The sequence below is a fragment of the Octopus bimaculoides genome, chromosome 7 (genome assembly GCF_046866305.1).
Source record: "Octopus bimaculoides isolate indiv1 chromosome 7, ASM4686630v1, whole genome shotgun sequence".
Classification (NCBI taxonomy): domain Eukaryota; kingdom Metazoa; phylum Mollusca; class Cephalopoda; order Octopoda; family Octopodidae; genus Octopus; species Octopus bimaculoides.
Window position 1 is genome coordinate 98,242,415 of NC_142934.1, and position 24,153 is coordinate 98,266,567.

General features: G+C 34.2%; 2 protein-coding genes across 20 annotated transcripts in view; one reads left to right on the forward strand and one right to left on the reverse strand.

Moving 5' to 3' along the window:
• LOC106868839 (RUN and FYVE domain-containing protein 2) overlaps window positions 1-24,153 on the reverse strand; it is a 247,450-nt gene that overhangs the window by 91,193 nt on the left and 132,104 nt on the right. The gene's annotated exons all lie outside the window — the stretch shown is intronic.
• On the forward strand, window positions 15,422-23,419 carry LOC149134825 (prepro-gonadotropin-releasing hormone-like protein). The gene is made up of 4 exons (XM_089355718.1): window positions 15,422-15,561; window positions 19,677-19,918; window positions 21,329-21,394; window positions 23,030-23,419. The coding sequence occupies exons 2-3, from the start codon at window positions 19,712-19,714 to the stop codon at window positions 21,389-21,391; spliced, it is 270 nt and encodes an 89-aa protein (XP_089211844.1). The 5' UTR covers window positions 15,422-15,561; window positions 19,677-19,711; the 3' UTR covers window positions 21,392-21,394; window positions 23,030-23,419.

Below are 24,153 nucleotides of genomic sequence, written 5' to 3' on the forward strand. Positions count from 1 at the left end.
TACCAGCTCCTAGCAAAACTGTCCAACCCATGCCAACATGGAAGATGGATGTTTGATGAGTGGCTGGCTGGCTGGCTGGCTATATGTATGTATGTATGAATGAACACACATACATATGAGGTGGTATCAAAAAGTTCCTGAGCACACCAACAGCTGGCAGCACACGGTTACATGCACAGTGAAAGCTAACAGTGACTTTCATGAGGCAGTGTGCCAAGTGACACAGCTGTGATTACTTTGCAAGTTGTGAAATTTGTGTTTTGGTGATCATGTGTATGCTGTAGTCTGTGATTTTGTCATGGATGGGAACAAAGGGCCAATGAAAAGTCTTGCATTAAACTTGGGAAGTCTGCTACAGAGACATTGAGTATGCTTCAGAAAGCTTACGGTGATATGGCAATGGGTCATACACAATGTTTTGAGTCAGGGGTTTTCAAACTTTTTGACTTGCAAGTCAAAAAGTTATATTTCAGGCTTTACCTTAGGGACCCCCTTATAAACGCTTATGAAATTTATACATAAATATTTGCTTAAAATAACATATATTTTTACATTTATTTATTTAACAGTATTTAATAAATAGGTTTATTGTCAATTAAAAGATTTCGATTAAAAAACATATATAAAATCAAATTGCCCATAAAAAGTATTTGCTGTCCACGGACCCCCTGTCTTGTCCTTGTGGATCCTGTGGTCCGTGAACCACAGTTTGAAAACCCCTGTTTTGAGTGACACGGGCGCTTCAAGAGTGGAAGAATATCCCTGGAAGACAATAAGTGATCTGGAAGACCTACTATGAGCATCAACCTCAGAAATGTATTGTGCATTGAAAGTTCCTCTTCCAGGGCCAGACAGTCAATCGAGAGTTCTACAGCAATGTTTTGAAGCATCTGGGGGAGGACATTCGGTGAAAGTGGCTGATCTGTGGAGCACAAAGAACTGGATTCTTCATGATGATAATGCACCCTGTCACCAAGCTCTCCTCACTTGTGAGTTTCTTGCCAAAAGCAACATGGTATCACTTCCTCACCTGCCTTATTAGCCAGCTTTAGCACCTGTGGTCGTGTGTGTATGTGTGTGTATGTGTGTGTGTATCTGTGTGTGGTATACTTGCTAAGCAAGTGATTTAATCTGCATTATGTGCTGAAACTAAAGCAATCAATATGGGAGACATGTTAGCCATTCAAAAATGCACAAGAACTTTTAACTTCACTTAAACATCTATTATTTGCTATATAGTATCAAAATTTTCATTGCATGAACTGCAACCTGGTCATTGACAAGAATACACGACACACACAGACACACACACACACATACTTATTGTAAATGCTTTGATATCATTATCAAATGTGCTTTACAGTAATCTTATTTTAAAATTTGCATGTGTATTTGGCTGTCAGTTCTATAAAGAGATGACGAGCACTCAAAGTGGATGAAATTTGTGGAAAAGGGAAGATAAAGAAAACATAGGACAAAGTGATGAGGAATAAACTCAAGAGGCTGAATCTCAAGGAGCTGAAGAAAGACTGAAGAGAGATTCCATGTCATTTTTGTGCCATACAGGAGAGGACCCAGCTAACTTATGCAAGCATGCAAAAATAGGACATAAAATGATAGTGGTAATGGAGCATTTGACTATATTATACCTCCATGGCTTTTGACAATTAGATTCAAAAAGTTTCTATACATCATTCACCCCACTCCTTCATTACTTTATCATCTACTACTAACCTCTCTCATATCAACACGCCTCCTCCTTTCACTCTATTTCTCTCCCATCACACTGGATCTGTTCATATTCAATATCTCTTCTTCCACTGCCTATTCTTTATTACTAGCACTACTTCATATTCTATTCCCTACCCATTTATCACTCATTATTGGTATCAAACACTACCCATTACTCCTATTCTTTTACTTTCATCCATTTACATTGTTATTTCTTACTCTATCTCACAATACTCCTCACTTCACACACTCGTACATTTATATATTCATGTAATTCTTGAACTGAATACTTTTTTTTTATTTAATACATTATACAAAACCAATGAGTACCTACACTACATTCATTTGCAATCAAATCACCCAAAAAACATAAACAAGAAGTTAAAAGTATATCCCTCAGAATCTTATAGTTATCAGCTAATGCACAAATTTTTAAAGGCTCACCACAATATTTTAATGATGTATCTGATAGTAACTTTAAGGGCAAGTTAGCATACACTGACACTCAACCCAGGGCCCCAAAATACAACAAACATGAAAACATTAGCTAGTACAACCCACCTTATAACTTAGCAGTCAAAACCTCAGCAACCAGAGTAGTCTTCACTCATTAGAAACATCTTAAAACAACACAAATACACAATTTTTAACAAATACACTATTAAATTCTCATACCTTTCCACCCAAAATTTTGCCCCCAAAATTGCAAACTCCAACATCTCAGAATCAACAAAAATGAAACAAAAGTCTAGCAGGTAATGCAGCTGCCTCAAACATGCCTTATGCTTTTAAACTGAATATGTATAATTAAGGACACAAAACAAATCACTCCACAAACAAATCATACTTTGAAAGCCAATGTCAGTATGACATCAAACCATTTTAAACAAAGATAGTATTCTTATACTCACATTTATGAACCCTAACAGATTTAACCATACATCACTAGCTTCATTCAGCCTAATACTCAGATATTTTAAAATATAACCACATTTAAAAGTAAAAATAGTTAAAGAAGATATGATTTTCTACCACCTTTGAGTTTTAAAATGAGAATTTTAATAACCACAGTGTTCCAGTAAATATTGTCTGTACGTTGTCATTTTAAGAGATGAGTGAGAAAGTGTGTGTGTGTGTGTGTGTGTGTGTGTGTGTGTTGCATCAGTGAGAGAAAGAAAGACTCGGAATGAGATGGAGAAAGAAGGAAGAGTTGAGGAAAAAGAGAGAGAAATTAAAGAAAAACTGGAGAAAGAAAACCAGAGAGTTTGAGAGAATAAACTAACACCATTTCTGCACCTCACCCTAATACTTCCTTCTATCACTCCATCACAACTAACAATCCCTTGAATCCTCCCTGCTTCACTCTGAAGGAACTCAGACATGAGATTTATTCTGGTGTGTTGTTCTGCGAGGATTTTCGTATTTGTATACAAGTTTTGGAAAAGGTGAGAAACAAAGGCATTGTTTCAAGACAAACAGGTGATCATCAACATACACGTGTGTGTGTGTGTGTGTGTGTGTGTGTGTGTGAACGTGTGTGTTGCTGTATATGTGTATATGAAGATACCCATCCACGCATACGTGATAGAAAAAAGATGAAGAACAAGAAACAACAGACAGAGTTCACTTACTCATCAATTAGAGCAGCAAAACAACAGAGAGAGAGAGAGAGAGAGAGAGAGAAATAGAGCAAGTGAGTGAGAGTAAATGTGAGTGGGAAAGAGAACAGTCACTTATCTGCATACAAGAAAGACAAAACAAAATATGAGAGGAAAATGAAAGAAAAATAAACAAAGTGCGGAAGCGGAAAAGAAAAACAACAAAAATGAAACAATGACAACCAACCATCAAGCAAGAACTTGTTTGAAAATCTTCATAGTTTTAATAGCATTTCACAAGAACATTCCAGAATGTTCACACTATTTTTAGAAATCTTTTAGTAGACAGTCAATCAATTGAAAAAAAAAAATAATAATAAAAACAATAACAATAACAGCATCAACACCAGCAATAATTGGTTCTTTATTTGTCACAAGGGAATAATAATAATAATGATGCCGATGACAATGATGATGCCAAAGATGATGATGACAATAATAATGGAGGTGATGATGACAATTTCTTAATGATTATTAAAGAAATAAAACTTAAAATTCAATAATTATTCATTCCCTTATCTTCCTGACAGTAGCTGGAATAAAAAGAAGGGAGTCACTTTAGGAGACCAACTTATAACATCCTCCCCACTCCACTCATTGATCTTACTTCACTCCAGCCAAGTGTATGTTCTGTGTATCATACATACAACATTCTAATCGTTGTTGTTGTCATTTTAATGTCCATTTTTTCCATGTTTCCATAGACCACACAGAACTTATTGAGGCAGATTTTCTATGGTCAGTTGCCCCTCCTGTTGCCAACCTTCACCTGTTTCCAAGCAAGATAATATTTCCTCATAAGCAGACATGTTTCATAGAAGGATACTGCTTGTATGATGATGATGATCATTCACAATCATCACATGATATCAAGACAAGAACACACACACACACGAAGAGCTCCTTTCAGTTTCTGTCAATGAAATCCACTCACAAGGCTATGGTTGGCCCAAGACTACAGATAGAGACACTTGCCTAAGTGAATCTAAAACCATGTATTTGGGAAGCAAACTTCTTGGCTACACAGCCATGGTCATGTAGTAAGAGTACAAAAACTAGTATGGAAACTAAAATTAAGAATAGAGTACCTGAGAATATTAATATAAAATGTATTTTAACAGAGCTTTGCATAAGTGACATCTCACTTTTGGCAAATGTGAAGTAAGTTTTGTTAGTGGAATAAATTCCCTGTATATGTTTAATATTGATTTCAAATTCTGACACAAAGGCAGCAATTTTGGGAGAGGAAGTAAGTCAACTACATTGAGTCCAGTGCTCAATTGGTACTTATTTTATCAACCCCAAAAGAATGAAAAGCAAAGTCAACCTCAACAGAATTTGAACTCAGAATATGAAGACATGAAATGCCACTAAGCATTTTGCCCAGCATGCTAATGATTCTGCCAGCTTACCACCTTGTACATGGTTAATATTGATAATACTAATTAAATGTACAGCTCCTCAGTTTCATTCATTTTTACACCAGTTTTTCTAGAAGTGTGGGTCTAGGTCATATGCTTTTCTATAATCAGACTACATAATGCATAAATTTGTCACTCTCTCTCTTTGTCAGTCATAAACTGGTCTTATGTTCTACACTTCTTTTCAATGGCTTTTTCATTCATCAAGCATTAGGTGTTTCTCATACAGGTGTTGGTATACCTCTTTTATGATTATTCCTGTTAAGAATTTCCACATAATTTGTAAACACCTACTTGGTTGGTAATTTGAGACAGAGTTTCCTTTCAATTTGTCATTCAGCATTAGGCAGGTTCATTATATTGAGTGCCTATCAAAAGGGGAAGTACCACAGTGGTAGTTCCCTTTTTTTATAGGTATGCATATACTTGTCAAACAAACTCTTTCAGCCAGCAACCACAGACCAGGTTTGGTCGTGCTTTTTACACTTTCCTATCTTTTTATATTATTTTTGTGGTGCTATAATTCTTCTGTGCCTCAACATTTTCAGAATAATTTTCCACTTGCTTTATCCACTGAACTTTATTATTGTGTTTGGCATTTTTTCCCCAAACTTCTCACCAGTTTGCTTGACTTCAACATTCAGTCTTATGTGATCTTGAAAAACATCAAAAAGCTGCTTCTGGTTTGATTGAAAGAAGTGATTTTGCTCACAATGGTTGTCTCTTTATATTTTCAAATTTTGGCAGCTTTTTCCATTACTGTATTCTTTTTCAATCATTGTCCAAATTCCTTTTTCCTTATATCATACAATTCCTCTAAACTATCTTTCTCTTCTTTCTTTAATTTACCCTGCTTCTACAGAGTCAGTTGGCTATGTTTACTAAGAATTCACTGAATAACTGACAAAAAGGATAATGACAATCTTCTGTCTTGCCACAAACAGAAGCAGAGTGGGGATCCCTGTGATCTCAAAGCTACAAGTGAAAGTAATGCTCACCAATATAAGGAACAATATCTTATCTATTAACTGGAATAGAGTGTAAGGAACCATGTGCATGATATTCAAAACTGAAGATGAAACAAAATGGCAAGTTGATCTGATGTGTAACACACCAGCCCAGAGATTCTTGTCACAATACTTAATGTGGTGTCAAGGTGAAAGATATTGGCACTCGCACATTGAACCTTTGGCTTATTTTGGCTTTTATGACACAGCATGAGACAGAGTAAGCACCAAGGTTAACAGGAATAAACTGCAGTGAGGTAGGTATGTATGGACATACAAGTCCTAATGACTTGCAAAAACTACAGAGCTATTCTGGAGATGTGATCTATCAAGAATGTAAAAAGAAAAGTTATAAGACTAGAGGTGCAGGGCAGAAAACTCAACTGCTACACATGTGACAGAGAAGCACCCAAGAGCTTGCAATCCAATTGAGATTGAGTGGTAAAGAAGAGAGTAGCAGAGACTGCAACAAAAGCTACAACCAGCAGAAAATGATGTTCTCAAAGTACCACTGATCTTAATTCCAGAAACAATGGATGAGATCAACTTATCCTCAGTTCCAAAAAAAAAAATGATAAAGTGACTTCCTCCCACTGCCATAACCCTCAGCATAATTCCCATTGTCTGGCAATGACAAGGAGAAGATGGAAAATTAACAGAGACGGTAGACCATCATGGACAGTGGAAATAAAAAACAAGAAAAAGAATCCCCAAAGCAAAATAAAAAAAGGAACTCAATGAATAAGAGATGGCAAAATAACAGAGTAATTAAACCACAGATGAGACTAGATACTGATGGTCACTTTAACAAGAAGCTGAATCACCAAAATCAAAGAAAGGAAAGCATTGACTACAAAAAGTCTGAAACAAATTGCAACTAAAATAAAAATTAAGAAATCAGAAAAAATGTGTTTTATTGATTTCATTGTAATATAGTCTGAATAGAGGAAATGGTAAATAGAAGTATGAGTAAAGCTCCAGGCTGTATACTTATTTTTGACCTGAAGACACACACAAAGGGCTGGGAGAAGAGAAGGACGAAGGAAACAGAGACACCTAAATAGAATAAAACAATAATTGGATAGTCTGGATTTATGGGCAAAGAAAACTTCATGAAACCATTTTTAGGAACGGCTGAATAGCTGCAGCATTGGGAAGTTTGATTTAAGTTTAACAACTGTCTGGAACATTGTAGTGACTCTTAGACAAGGTATATGACTCCGCTAGCTTCAGTGAAGTTATGTGTAGAAAATTTGACGCCACAATACTGGTGGTCAACAAAAAGAGAAAGAAAAAAAATCATCAGCTATTTCAACAATTCACAAAATATATCATTGTCGTTATCATTGTCTGCTTTCCATGCTGGCATGGGTTGGACAGTTTGACAGGAGGTGGCAAACCAGAGGACTACACCAAGCTCTACTGTCAATTTTGATTAAGTTTCTACAGCTGGATGCCCTTCTTAATGCCAACGACATTACAGAGTTGATCCATTTCCCCGTGCCAATATGGATTGGACTAATACATATTACTGAAGCTTTATTTTACAACTGGATGTCCTTCCTATCAAAAACCCTTACTTGCTTTTCAAGAGATTTGTTTCTTCCACTTATCTTCAAAAGTACAGACTTGCAGGACAATTTGTTAACTGAGAATGTCAATGTAACACCAGTTTTGCCCAAGGGAAAATAAACATTTACACATACACACACAACAGGCTTTCATACAGTTTCCATCTACCAACCCTACTTCCAAGAAGGAATTTGCCCAAGGTGCCTTGCAGTGATATTGAACTCAAAACCATGAAGTTCCACTACAAAAGACTGTATCCACATAATCATGCCTGAACAATGAGAATTACTAGAGGCATGTTTATTGAGAGAGAGAGAGAGAGAGAGAGAGAGAGAGAAAGAGAGAGAGAAAGAGAGAGAGAGAGAGAGAGAGAGAGAGAGAGAGAGAGAGAGAGAGAGAGAGAGAGAGAGGATGTGTTGCAGTTATACACTTACACATACCATATACAATCTATGTTTATAAATATTATGTTAAATATCAATGCATATAGATTGTGTTATTCTCCAGTATATTTCAATGTACAACTCCATGCTGCATTTTACATAGCACTTTGTAACAATTCATATATTGAAAACATATGAATTACATGATTTAACTTGAATATACCACTGTCACCATTTTATGTCCTTGTTCCCCATGCCTGAAAATGTTGGAAAACACCCAGACACACACACACAAATATAAATTTACTTAGTTTTTCAGATGATTTAAATAATGTAGTTATATGGTTTTCTTGGTGCACAACCTAAAATATCATAGAATCAGTAAAGTAGTAGACCATTATTCCATGCGTAACATTTCTAATAATCAACAGTGAATCAGTACATTAAAGATATAAATATCTGAATAAATTGTTGTTAATAAGATCATCATTTTTCAAACCAGTAATTTCATCTCTAGAGGTAAAACATTTTTATTTTTATATTAACATCTAAACATTTCAATTAGTTTAATCTCTGGTCACCATCAGATGTTTTATTCCCAGATAAGTAGTACAGAGTACAGACAGGATTCAATCTATAATAGTTATTAACCTTAGTATAGAAAATAAAGGTTACTAATTGAAATCCAACTAAGTACTATTTGGGTATTCTGAATATGCACAATCAGAGATCAAAGCAACTGAAACTAGTATACAATCAGAGATCAAACAAATTGAAACTAGCATAAATTAACGATCAAATTAATTGAAAATAATATACTATCTGAGATCAAATCAGTGTACAATCAAAGATCAAACTAATTGAAACTAGTAAATAATTAGAGATCAAACCAACTGAAGCTAGCATAATATACATCCTTTTCTCCCATCCTTCCCTTCTCAAGTACATGACCACACAACTACATAAACATAGGTATCAATTTGAAGACATACAGATTTGAAGGAGTCTCAGAGGAGACTGAGCATGTTGTTGATAAGGTTGTAAATGATGGACAACTAACTGGTTATTCAATTGTCTAATTAAGCAAGCAATTGCTCAGTTGGTTGGTCAAATAACCAACCAAATGGCAAATAACAAAGAAGTGAAACAGAACCAGTGCATGTATTTATGATTGGTTCAATAAAAAATTTTTGTAAAACATCCAACCCATTAAATAGATGTTCATATATTCTTTGGCCCAGGTAGGAACCCAGCTCTAATAATAATAATAATAATAATAATAATAATAATAATAATTTCAATTTTCTTATGTTTTGACAGACAATCTCAAGAACAATATTCTTTGCAAAATCAAAAATATGGAACCCTAGTCATAAGACTGACTTGAACTTCTAACTTGTTGAATCTTGAGGCCTCTGGGTGAGACTTGGAGTCAACTTGTACAAATAAAAAGCAAAAACAAAATATATAATAATAATGATAATAATAATAATAATAATAATAATTATTATTATCATTATTATTATGGCTGGGTTCCTACCTGGGCCAAAGAATATATGCACCTCTATTTAATGAGTTGGATGTTTTACAAAGATTTTTTTATTGCACCAATCATAAACACATACACTGGTTCTGTTTCACTTCTTTGTTATTTGCCATTTGGTTGAGAAGCTCAGGACTCAAAGCACAGACTGAAGGATTTTTAATTGCTTCACAAGACCAAAGCCTCCCAACCAGAAATTACCAAAAACATATAATGAAAAGAAACATAACAAGTAACTGCAGAATATGTGGCGATGAACAAGAAACAATAAATCATATTATCTCTGGCTGCCCAGTCCTGGCTAAGAAGGAGTATATTCACAGACACGACAGAGCTGGGACCTACATGCACTGGAAGCTATGCCAACACTATGGAATAACAACAGAAAAAAGATGGTATAAACACATGCCAGAAAAGGTCATAGAAAACGAGAAAGCAACAATACTCCGAGATATGCCAATACACACAGATAGAGAAATTAAGGCTAATAGACCAGATATAGTTGTCAGAGATCATGAAGAAAAAAAAATGCTTTCTAGTTGATGTATCAATACCAGCAGATGACAACGTTCCTCTATAAGAAATGGAGAAACTTTCAAAATACAAAGACCTGGAAATAGAGGTAACTCGAATGTGGAATCTGAAAACAGAAACAATTCCTATCATAGTCGGTGCCTTAGGTATAATAAAAAAATATTCAGACAAATACATAACAAAAACACCAGGACTTACAAATATATATAACATACAGAAAACTGCACTACTGGGCACTGCACACATCCTACGCAAAACACTTTCAATACAGTAACCATAAGAGCACCACAGCAAACCACAGCACATACCCAAGGCACACAGAGCCGAATAATAATAATAATAATAATTAAAAAAAACTCTCAAAATACAAAGATCTGGAAATAGAAGAAACTCGAATGTGGCGTCCAAAAACAGAAACAATTCCTATCATAGTAGGTGCATTTAGTATGATAAACAAAAATATTCAGACAAATACATAGCAAAAACACCAGGACTTACGAATGTATATAACATACAGAAAATAGCACTACTAGGTACCGCACACATCCTACGTAAAGCATTTTCAATACATGAAAATAAGAGCACCACAACAAACCACAGCATATCCCCAAGGCATACAGAGCTGTACTTGGTAGTGCAGTGAAAGCATGTGATAAAAATAAGACTACTGAATAATAATATATTCTTTATCTTATATTTTTTTTTTTTATCAGTTTCAGTCAGTGGCCATGGTGGTGCACTGTATTCAACAGTTTTTAATTGATTAATTATATCACCTCCACCATTACATGGATCCCTATAGAATGACTGAATCTATACATACATACACACACATATATATATATATATATATATATATATATATATATATATATATATATATATATATATAAGGTTGAGGAGGGTATTGGATTTAACCAAACCCCGGAGGATACAGGTAGTACCGAGTAAGTGCTGTATACCGATTAGTTTGCCCCAATCGTTGTATGAACAGGATTGGGTATTATAAGTCGTGTATTAGCGTGTGTATATGTAAATATATTAAAACAAAAAGATAAAGAGAGCAAAGGTAAGGTTGAAGAAATTTATGGATAAGAGCACCACAACAAACCACAGCATATCCCCAAGGCATACGGAGCTGTACTTGGTAGTGCAGTGAAAGCATAAATTTCTTCAACCTTACCTTTGCTCTCTTTATTTTTTTGTTTTTATATATTTACATATATATATATATATATATATATATATAGGTGCAGACGTGGCTGTGTGATGAGAAGCTTGCTTCCCAACCATATGGTTCCATGTTCAGTCCCACAGCGTGGCATCTTGGGCAAGTGTCTTCTACTACAGCCTTGGGCTGACCAAAGCCTTGTGAGAGGATTTGGTAGACAGAAACTGAAAGAAGCTTGCCATATATGTGTGTGTCTGTGCTTGACAACCGATGTTGGTGTGTTTATGTTCCTGTAACTTAGCTTTCAGCAAAAAATACCAATAGAATAAGTACCAGGCTTACAAAGAATAAGTACTGGAGGTCGATTTCTTTGACTAAAAAACCCTTTAAGGCAGTGTTCCAACATGGCCACAGTCAAATTACTGAAATAAATAAAAGAATGTGTACTATATATACATATATAAATATCCATAATTTTCTTTGATCTGATGAGCAAGCTTTTTTTACCTGTATTAATTTATAAATCAAGCAACTGCTGTATATAAATAATAATATATATATTAATACTGCATGTAAAAGAGTTATTATCTATTATACACTAAAATAAATTATTTTTCCATGACCAAGGCTGTGAAATGATCAGCAGTATATGGATATCATCTCCTCTCTTTCTTTATATTATATATATATATATATATATATATATACATACACACACACACACACACACACACACACACACACACACACACACACACTATAAGCACCTGGGACACTATAAATTGGGTGATGTTAGAAAGGGCATCCAGTCATAAAAACCATGCTAAAGCAGACACTGGAGCATGATGTAGTCCTTTGACCCAATGGATCCTGTCAAGCAATCCAACCTATGACAGCATGGAACATGGATGTTAAATGATGGTGATGATATATACACACACGTGCATACGCACAAACATCAGACAACTATTCAATCTTATTAAATTTCACAGTTATTCATCTTTTTTTTGTTTTTTTTTCTTTTTTGAAGAATTCTATGTAAAATTGTAGATTGTCAACTAGTATTTTCATGACTGTATCATGAGTTGTGAAAGTTCCTTGGTGTAAATACAAGTTAAATGGATCCAATGTTATGAAGTCTTAGGAAATTTACAACTTCGATGATTTTGTGCAGGACATTGGTTTCCTGAAGTATATTCTGTGGTTTGCTAGTTTGTGGTTTCATGTTGAAAAGAAAAATTTTCATTCATGTGCTTTTGTAATACAACTATGAGTTTGTAGCTTGGTGAGACACATGCACTATTCTGGCTTATGAGTTATATTTGTAGCATACAATATATATGTTTTGTGTAGTTTTCATGGATGCTACATCTGTTGTGACAATGTGGGTGAATTTGTTTCATGTATTATTATTCAATGGCCTGATCTACTAATCTAATAAATTAAGGCATGAATATATATATATATATATATATATATATATATATATATATATATATAGGTGCAGACAAGGTTGTATGGTAAATATGGTTGCTTCCCAACCACATAGCTTCAGTGCCATGGTTCAGTCCCACTGCATGGCACCTTGGAGACAAATGTCTTCTATTACAACTCTGTGCCACCTAAAGCTTTGTGAGTGGATTAGAAAGATGGAAACCAAAAGAAACCTCTGAGTGTGCATGTGTGTGTGTGTGTGTGTGTGTGTGTGTGTGTGTGTGTGTGTGTGCGCGCGTGCGTGCATGCATTGTGTAATAGTCATGAATCAGTTTCACTCTCATATGAGCAGAGTCGTTCATTTCTAATATTCTGCAAAAATATGTCAGACCATGGGGGAAGAGGAAATATTACCTTATTTAGAAGCAGGTGAGGGCTAACGACAGGAAGGACATCCAGCCATAGGAAATCCACCCCAATAAACTCCATCCAACCCATGCAAATATGGAAAAAGCAAACGTTAAAATGATGAGAGTGTTGGTGATGATGATGTATCTATGTATATGAATGTGTGTATTGATAACTATATATGTATATTTATATTTTTGCATATGTGTAGTTGTAAGGGGTTTTTTTTTTGTTTTTAGTATACAATATGCAAGTATATGTTTGTTCAATGTTTATAACAGGATGTAGACTATCCAAGTAGTTAAGAATTCTACTTTGCAATCATGAGATCCAAGGTTCAATCCCACTCCTCAGCATCTTAGCAAAGTACTTTCTACGATCATCTTGGGTTGACTCAAGCCTTGTAAGTGAAACAGTGTAGACGTAAACCATAGATGGAAAAGTGTAGACGCAAACTATTGGATGGACAGAATCTATAATTCAAAGGACCAGCCTTGTCACACACTGCCATGCAAATCCTGGCTAAGAGTTACATTAAGTGTATATGCATCTGTGGAGTACACAGCCACTTACTCTCTAATTGAATGATTAGTTAGTTTAATTGATCAAAACATAAGGAATATTCATCGTTGAAATTGATGCAGAACCATTTGCAACATACATGCATGTCTTTGTGTGTGTGTGTATGTGTGTGTGTGTGTGTGTGTGTGTGTGTGTGTGCGTGCATTTATTATACCATTGACATATATTTGTATATGCGTATGTGTCTGTTTTGAATGTGTGCATTTATATAACAATGTGTTTGTCACTCAGTGTGTGTGTAAACATGTCGGTGTTTGGTATTCAGCAGACGTGTGTGCGCGCGCGCACGCGTGTGTACACAACCATTTACACTATAGTTGAATGATGTGTATCTATATATATATATATATATAACTATGATTGACCGTTGACCGAAAACTATTCAATTTTTTTTCTCCGTGTTTTTCTCCTTGTCTCCGTATTCTTTCTTTTGAAGAGCGTAGCTCGAAACGTTAAAGACTTTCCGTATTCCCGAGCGTCATACTAATATATCCTTTTGTTATTTACACCACCTGCCCTCGTCTGTTGTTGTTTTTTCGTACATTCTCCTATATATATATATATATATATATATATATATACACATATATAAATATATATATGCATGCACATATATTGCATACATGTATATATATATATATATATATATATATATATATATATATACATGTATACACACATATATATATACACATACACACACACTTGCATGTGTGTACACACGTGTGTGTAATATATATGTATATATATATATATATATATATATATATATATATATATATATATATATATATATATGCATTTGAATTTTCTACATTTTCACAAGTACATAAATATTTACCTTGCCCTATGCGTGTGTGTGTACGTATGCGTTTGTGTGTGTGTGTGTGTGTGTGTGTGTGAATGTTTGTCTGTTTATGTGTATGTGAAGGTGTGATCAAATGAGTGGGTGTTATAAATGAATGGGTGTATAACTGAATGTGTGTGTTTGTGCATATGTGTATGTATGTACCAAGAACAAGTGACTGACCAGTGGCCAGGGAGTAAAGACAACCCACAGCACTTAAGTTCCCTCCTCATCTTCCTTTTCCTTCCTCACTACAGTTCTGCCACACCTCTCCACAGGCATCTACGCCTGCACTCTGACTGCATCTTCATCACATGGACACAAACCAGTAGCATACTGCATCACCAACAATGAGGAGGTGGAGCTGAAAAATTCTATAAGGTGGGGAGGGACATAATTCCATCACTTTTGTATGTATGTTTATGTGTATGTTTACATACATACATACAAACATACATAAAATACACTCACACACACGTATGTATGTGTATTTATTTATATACGTGTATTATTTGTATATATGTATCTTTATTTATATAAGTGTGTATGTGTGTATTTGCTTATACATGCAAATATATATGTACCTAGGCATGTTACATAGTTCTATTATGCATTATGTATGGAAAAAACAAATGGATATCAATTATGGTAAGAGGAACATGACATACATACAAATATATGTGTGTGTGTGTGTGTGTGTGTGTAAAAGCATACACCAAGACACACACATAAAAACTATTATTCGTGCATACAGGCATAATACACATACATACGCAGTAGAGACACATAAACATTTCAGACCTCACACCCACCCAATCCACCAACTTTCACTTTCTTGAACTCACCTCTTACACCATCACAACAACACTACATCATCAAAATGCAACATCATTGCCACCACCACCACCACCACCACCAGGTTGACAATGTCAGAAATGATTTGTTTGGGCAATTCCATGGCCTTCCCACCTTTCTTGCTAAATAATACATTTGCACATCATCCTCATCTCTATCATCATCATCATCACGACCACCTATTGCTTATACTGCATCAGCATTGTTGTTGTGGTTGATGTTGTTGTTGACAGTGTTTGTTTCTAGATTTATGCAACAGTTTGGGCGGGGGCACTGAAGAATAGGTGGTACTTGTAGTGATGGTGATGATGCGACAAGATCTCTCTATTTAAAGGAACCACTTTGAGGAGATTCCTTCACTCTGAACAGCGTTCTGAACCTGATACATAGAACAAACTCAAGTTCCACACTAAAGGTAAAATATCAAAATCTTCCTTTGTTAAAAAAACAAAATTTCTTTTACAATGCTCACTTTCTCTCTCTCTCTCTTATATCTTGATTTATTAACTTGACATATAGATTTTCCTTTTCAATAACTATCTTTAAAAAAAAGAGGGCTATTTCTATACTATATGTATTTGGAAGTTTTCTAATCCATGCTTCCGCTAAAAATTTAAAAAAATTATATTACATCACACTACAAGGAGGCAAACTGGCAGAAACATTACCCCACTTGACAAAATACTTAACAGCATTTCTTCTACCATTAGATTCTGAGTTCAAATTCTGCCGAGATCAGCTTTGCCTTTCAGCCTTTCAGGGTTGATAAAATAAGTACCAGTTGAATGCTGGAGCTGATGTAATCAACCAGCCTCCTTCTGCAAAATTTCAGGCCTTGTGCATATTGTAGAAAGGATATTACATAACACTACATTTTCTTTAGCTGATATCATATGATTTAATGACTGTATTCTAATTCTTGTTCTTTCTCTCTTACTAATTTATATATAAATATCTTCTCACACCAATTATTTGTTTAAAGTTCTCACAACATCTACATTCTGAATACCAATATCTTATTCAGAGGGAAGAATGGTACAAAATGCATTAATGCATCAAGCTCAATACTTTTCACTTTTGAAATCCAACTCAAGTGTTCAATAGTATCCAGTTTAGTCTATAATATGACATATATAATTATCATTAGGCCATGTATTTATAGGGAAATTGTGTAGCCAACTGAATTCACTACAGTGTACTACTGATACTTATTTCATCAACCCAAGAGTAAGGCCCTACACCAGCAGGATTTGAACCAAATACTGGAAGATTTTAGTTTACCTCTTAACTATTTTATATACTCCATTATACTTACTAATCCTAACATTAATTTCTAATGCTAGCAAAAAGCCAAGGATTTGTAGAGGGAGGGTAGACAGTCAATCAGCTGTATTAATCTTGGCATTTTACATGCTTATTTTTTAACTGACCCTAAAAGATAAATTCCATCATTGGGAAATTTCAATTCAAAATTCAGAGATGAAACTAAATATTACAAAGCATTTAATCTGGTACTCTACTGTTTGTAACAAATGACAAACTTCAGTAATACCAATTTCTAAATTCGATAGAAGACCACATATTTTGGGGAAAAGTACAGTCAATTCAACTGACTTTGTACTTTACTGGTACTTTATTTCATCAATCTTGCAATGATGACAATCAAAGTCAAATTCAGTGAAGTTTGAACTAAGAACAAGGAGGACTGTAAATGACTACTACAAGGTATTTAGCCTGACTATCTACAGTTTTTGCTCTTCATAATGATCATCATCATCATCATCATCGTCGTCATCGTTTAACGTCCGCTTTCCATGCTAGCATGGCTTGGACGATTTGACTGAGGACTGGTGAAACTGGATAGCAACACCAGCCTCCAATCTGATTTGGCAGAGTTTCTACAGCTGGATGCCCTTCCTAACGCCAACCACTCAGAGAGTGTAGTGGGTGCTTTTACATGTCACCCGCACGAAGGCCAGTCAGGCGGTACTGGCAACGGCCACGCTCAAAATGGTGTATTTTATGTGCCACCTGCACAAGAGCCAGTCCAGGGGCACTGGCAACAACCTCGCTCAAAAATCTATTAAACAACACATTATAGACATGAGCACTATTAGATGTTCTGTATCACAGTGAAGACATTAAGTACTCATTCTGAATGTTTCAGACTTGACGCAGTGAAACTTTAAGTTTCATCTACCAATAATGAACATTAATGTTGTGTGTGTGCGTATGTGTGTATGTGCGACAGGAAAATAATGGGTTCAAATTTTGGCATAAGGCAGCAACTTGTAAGTTGTTTACATTTACTCCAGTGTACAACTGGTACTTATTTTAAGAACCCCGACAGGATGAAAGGCAAAGTCAACCTCAGTGGAATTTGAACTCAAAATGTAAAGACAGACGAAATGCTACTAAGCATATTATCTAGCATGCTAATGATTCTGCCAGCTCACTGGCTTTCATATAACAGGAATATAATGACAAAAAAAAAAAAGCTTTTCAACTGTTAAAAGGTTAATGTGTACAGCAGTGTCTGTTTTGCTTTGTTGGTCATTTTGTTTGTCCAACAGATTGCTTTCATACATGTGCCACACACCAGCATACACATACAGCAATGTGCATATCTAAACCACACATATAACAATTTGTATAAAATACAGTACACATTTCAATACATATATGCAACAATATGCATGCACTAGCACACAGATATAGCAATTTGCTTACCCAACACACATACAGAAAAACATATATACAACATATACAACATATATATATATATATATATATATATATATATATATATATATATATATATAAGAAGTTATAGAACAAACATTAAATTTGAGTCAACAACTTTATATATAACACCACACTTCAAACATTTAATCACAGAAATATCACCATGATTCTTAAACTCATCAAAAAAATACATATACATAAAAACACAAATGGTAAAAATATGTATTCGAATAAAATACAAATAGAATGGCCTATCAAAAGGTAAATATAAACAACTAAAAATTCCTAAGCAACCAAAACTAATAGACAAAGATAAAGTAAATGTTCAACGCCTAAAAAAGTTTTATCAAATGATTAAAAATATTTGGTGATATTTACATGTGATGAAATGTTTGAGGTATGGTGTTTTATATATATACAAAGTCATTAACTCAAATTTAATGTTTGTTCTATGACCAATGTTTCTTTATCTTTGTCTCATTTACATTTGAGCACTTCTTTTGCAGTCCTATAAACCCTTTTGTTTCTATAAAAAAGACAAACATTATTTCTTATATATATATACTACACATATACATATACACACATACATACATACATGTATGTGTTATATATATATATATATATATATATATATATATATATATATATATGTATGTATAGCTGTATAATCCTTTCTCATATCAACACCGTGTACACAGAAGAAAACTAAATCTATATAATAATAATTCCAATTTAAATAAACACTAAACAACAGCTTGTGGCAGTGATTATGATAACTATAGTAAAATACATTCAGCTAACAGACTATAAATTTTAGACAAGCAGATGATAATGATGATAAAGATGGTGCTGTTATTGGAGATCATCATCATCATCGTCGTTTAACGTCCGCTTTCCATGCTAGCATGGGTTGGACGATTTGACTGAGGACTGGTGAAACCAGATGGCTACACCAGGCTCCAAATATGATAAATATGGTGCTGTTATTGGAGATAAATATATCTCCAGCTACAACAGAACAGAACAGCTTAACCCTTTAGTGTTTAAACCAGCAATATCTGGCTCAAATATTCTACATGTTTTATGTTCCAACTGGCTGTATCTGGCCTCTCACATATATCCTATAATGTCATTTTAAAAGTAAACAATCATATCACTGAACTCTTGAAGCTGTGAGATAATGCATGGTTAATTCAAAACAATGTGAATAAATAAGCATTACATTTGACAGAGTAATCTGAACGCTGAAGAGTTAACACATTTACTATAATCAGTAGTTAAAGTGAAACATTAAATCTATTGTGTAACAATGGTTTCAAATTTTGGCACAAAGTCAGCAAGTTCAAGGAACAAGGCTAGTTGATTACAATGACACCAGTGGTCAATCGGTATTTATTTTATTGACCTTTCAAAGGATGAAAGGCAAAGCCAACCTTGTGGGAATTTGAATGCAAAATGTAAAAATGGACGAAATACTGTTAATTATTTTGCCCAGCATGCCAATAATTCCACAAACTTACTGCCTTAATCTAGAGTGCAATAATGATAGTTCAATATACATGACACAATCTACAACTAAGTCGTGTGATTTTTCTTTTTTTTTTTTAAAAAAGTGGGGGACCAAAAATAATACCACACTTCTGAGCAATAAGTTTATGCCAGAATCGGTTCCCAATATTTGTCACTGCAGCAAAGTGCTTAGATTCTCTCTTGAAAACAGGTATTGCTACCTTACATCATTTCATAAAAACTTCCTCTCAGGCTTTCTGCTGTTTATTTCAGATCTAACTTGTCCAATTCTACCAGCAAACGTCATTATGTCAGCTATTGCATCAACAACCAGCTCCAGAAAAATGGCTTTCTTTATATTCTCCATGTTGCTGCTATCTTTGTGTCTGCAGACTCAAGCACAAAACTACCACTTTAGCAATGGATGGCACCCCGGAGGTAAACGCAGTGCACTCTCAGACATTCAGTGTCACTTCAGACAACAAACAAAGGCTTTGATAGAAAAAATTTTAGATGTAAGTTCAGCATATCCTTCATTACTTTCTTTTAGTCATTTGTTGTCCATTTCAGTATATCTTTACAGCTTTTAAAACCTTGCTAATGTGGACAGTCTCTGAAAGATTTGTTTGGGAGGCAGGGAGTTACAAATTTTTTTAGATAACTTACTTCAGTAACAGCTTTGTTTTAGAACCAACAAAACTTAATTTATATACAATGTCAAATTTTGGTTGAAAATTCAGTATAGCCTAACAGATGATATGTATTTTATCAGATAATTATACAAAATCTATAATACATAATCTATATTCTAAAGCAAGTGTTTAAAAATCGATGGCTGTACAGTTTAAGTGCTACACTATTGACTAAATGGCTTTGGGTGTAAACTGTTAGTGTTATGAAGCATTTTGTTGTGCATGTGAGCTAAACATAACTCTGCCAGGGAATGGTGATAAGTTAGGCAGCATATTAGGCCTACACCTCCCATCAAAGAAAAAAAAGTCATTGTGTCTTATCGCAGTACAGTACTACAGAGGCTAACTTGGATTCGGGGCCTTCACTTGCAACTTAGAGCAACCAAGATTGTAGACAGGTTGCCTTCACTGTGATTGTAACAGCTACGTCTCTCCTGACATGGTTCAAGGCTGGTCAGGAGGGTAAGTAGTCAAAAATAACAAGGAAAGGAAGTAAAGATAAACTGGAGTGGTTAGGAACAGCAATGCATACCTTGGTGAAAGGAATTTGGGAGGTAGATACCCAGCTGTAAAATTAACTGATACCACCCAAGTATATAAAAGCATGATGAACTGGTTGTAAAATAATAAAATTTAGTTTCATTGAATTTATTATATGACTAGAATTGAATTGAATGAAAGAAATGCATATTTATAAATTGCTGTTGTTGATGATGTTCAGAGTCAACTTTTTATTATCTGACCAATGTTCCATCAAAGCTTTTCTTCTGGTATCACGTGTATCCAGGACTACATTATACAATGTGACATCCTTTTTAAAAATACAGTGTAGTGTGATTTGATGAAAATTTGGATTTCTAGCAATTTGAATGACCATGAAGAAGAGGCCGCCTTTTTAGCTCATTTAGATCATACATGCTTACATATATGTTGGGTGGTTAAAACTATGTGTTTGCATATACATATTTGCACTTATGCATTACATGTTTGCATATACATATTTGCACTTATGCATTACATGTTTGCATATACAAGTTTAAATTCAAGTAAGCTTGCAGACAAAAAAAGACATACATGAAAGAATAAACAGTGAATACTGGGTGAATATCTGGTGAGTTCCTACAAGTTGCTCAATTTTGGTTCTCACAAGTCGTTTTTAAATTAAACCGGTTTGTTCTAGCTTAACACACATATTTACATTCAATATTGTTTAATATTGTTTACTTCTTTCAGGAAGAGATTAACCGTATTATCACAACATGTACTGGGCCGGTCAATGAGATTGCAGACCTATGAAAGGTAAAGTTTGGATATTGTTTCTGGCTTGCAAAATTGATCAGTGAAAGATTTTTTTTTTCTTTTAAAGATACATTGTAACTAGAAAAAAAAAAGACATTTTGTTTTGGATATAATAATCTCTACAGAATAATAGCTAATATAAACATTGGTTGGTTGAGTTCTCCAGTCACACTTTACATTAAGTGAGAGGGAGAAATACAGAGAGAGTTAAAACAAGAAGCACACATACTAGGCTTGGTAGCAGGCAATGAATATAGGAACATTCCACACAGTAAGAGAGACTGAATCATATAGACAGAAGAGCAGGGAGAGAGAGAGAGAGAGAGTAAAAGACAGAATAGTTATAGGAGGAATTAAAATTCTGGTGAAACAGGTTTTCAAGGTAGTACATTGTGATCATGTTGATAAAATTTAGAAAAATAGTATCATATATTTTTCGCAAATATAAAAATAAGAAGTATATTTTAGCCACCATGGGTAATATTAGGGAATATGGTATACGTACAATAACCATAATTTAACTTTTATCAAATATCATGGTGCTTACACTAAGTTGTGAAATGAATACTAATTTTTAGTAGAAAAATATTTATTACCTTAAAACAAAATTAGATAAAACAAATTTCTCATTTCTACAGGCATTTTACAAAATGTTCTCTAGACTCTGTATTTACATCATTTTTCCAACGTTCTTTCTATGTTCAACTTTAATACTGAATTTCTAAATGGCACTATGGTTACACTGATATTACAGTTTCAAATACATTATGCATTGTTATTAAAATCAATAAATGTCAGACAAATATTTCAGTATAACCCTATTAATCTATTTATACTCATGTTATAGAATAAACACTTCAATCTCAATATGTATATTATTTTGAGTGTGAGTTTCCGATAACTATACATAAAAATATGATAATTATAATTATTAGTAAATAACAGAATTGAAATATCTCAGGGTTACAATAACCATATAAAGTTAAATTTAATAATACTCGGATTATGTTATTAATACCTTACTATTATATTTTATTTTGTTTAAACATGAACTTACTAAAGAGAAAGAATGACTATGTGATAACAATAATATTTATCAACTATATATTCTAGTCTTTAGAAGAGGTACATCATATCACTACATGTTGTTAGAGGGTTGGCATTTCAAAGGATGTTCAGCTGCAAAACACTGCCTCGAAAAATCTTGTCCAACCCATGCCAGCATGGAAAAACAGATGCACAAAAACACTAAGACATGCTATTTACAAAAATATTCTCTAGACAATACAAAACTCAACATTCATGGTGTTGTTATACTGGGGTTGATGAAACTGGCTAACTCCTCCCCACAGAATTGCTAGCTTTGTATCTAAATTAGAAACAACTATAATTATTATTATTATCATTATTATTATTATTATTATTATTATTATTATTATTTCTTATCCTTCTGGAGTTGATAAAATAAATACCAGTATGTTGCTGATATTTACCAATATAAATCCAAGAATCTAATCAAGTACACTTCCTCAAAAATGTATGGTTCTGTGACAAAGTTAGATATCAATATTATTATTATTATTATTACTATTACTACTTCTATTATTGATCATCATCATATTTGTATTATTGCAGATAGCATATACTGTGGAGAGAAATCCTGACTGGCAAAGATATCCCTTCCGACAAACACCAAGAACAATGACAATGATGATGATGACAACAACAATGATGATGATGAGAACGATAACTGCAATGAGCGAGACTGATGACTCTCGTGTGGTGTTTGGTCCTTCACATGGGTGGTGGGAGTGGTTACACAAAACAGAAGAAAGAAGAAATACAAATGTTAAAAAAGGGAGAGTAAAAAAATGAAAAAAAAACCCGTCTGAAACATGTCCACTTTAATGTATAATTAATTCATCAACTAATTAACTCGCCAATTAATTGTGCATCAGCTTAATGTCTGTACCTCTGATAAACTCAGACAATGTTTTGTGGAATAAAATATTCAATACTCTGCCATCTTTGGAGTCCCTGTTTCTTTATTTAATTTGTATTTATTTCTATATTTCAAATGAGTATGTATTTAAGTGTGTGTGAAAGGTGGGTGGATGTACAATTGTGGGTAGATGTGAATATTCAAGAATGTGATTCTCATTAAAATGTTATTTTTCCATGCATCTCTTAGAAAACAACACATAAGTATGCCAGAGAAACTGAAGCGACTAGCATCCCAGTTGGCACCAAGTTCCAAATCATGGCATTTGGCTAATACATAGACATACAGAGAAGTGGATGGACATACACACACAGGTATGGCTGTGTGGTTAAGGTGTTAGCTTCTCAGCCACATGGCTTGGGGTTCAACATTTATTATGGTCCTAAAAACCAAATAAAATCGTTTAATACTGGTTATCTGTGGGGGAAAATCATGTATGACAGTGACTTCCTTCTCATAGCTAAATCAGCTGAAAATTTTGAAAAGAAATTCAAAACTAGGAAGCAAAACCTAGAATTAAGAAGCCTCAAAATTTTACTTAGAAGGAAAGAAGACAAAACACTACAACTATTATTATTGAAACATGGTCCATGCTTCCTGAAATTCACCTAACGCCTCCCCCTTTCCATTTCTTATTCCTCCTTTTTTTTTTTGTTTTAAAGACTTATTCATTGTTCCCTTCCTGTGCATATTCTATGTACTGTTCGTGCAGTTTTGGCTACTTTTTCTGATGAGTTGTAGTGCACCTGAGCACCGT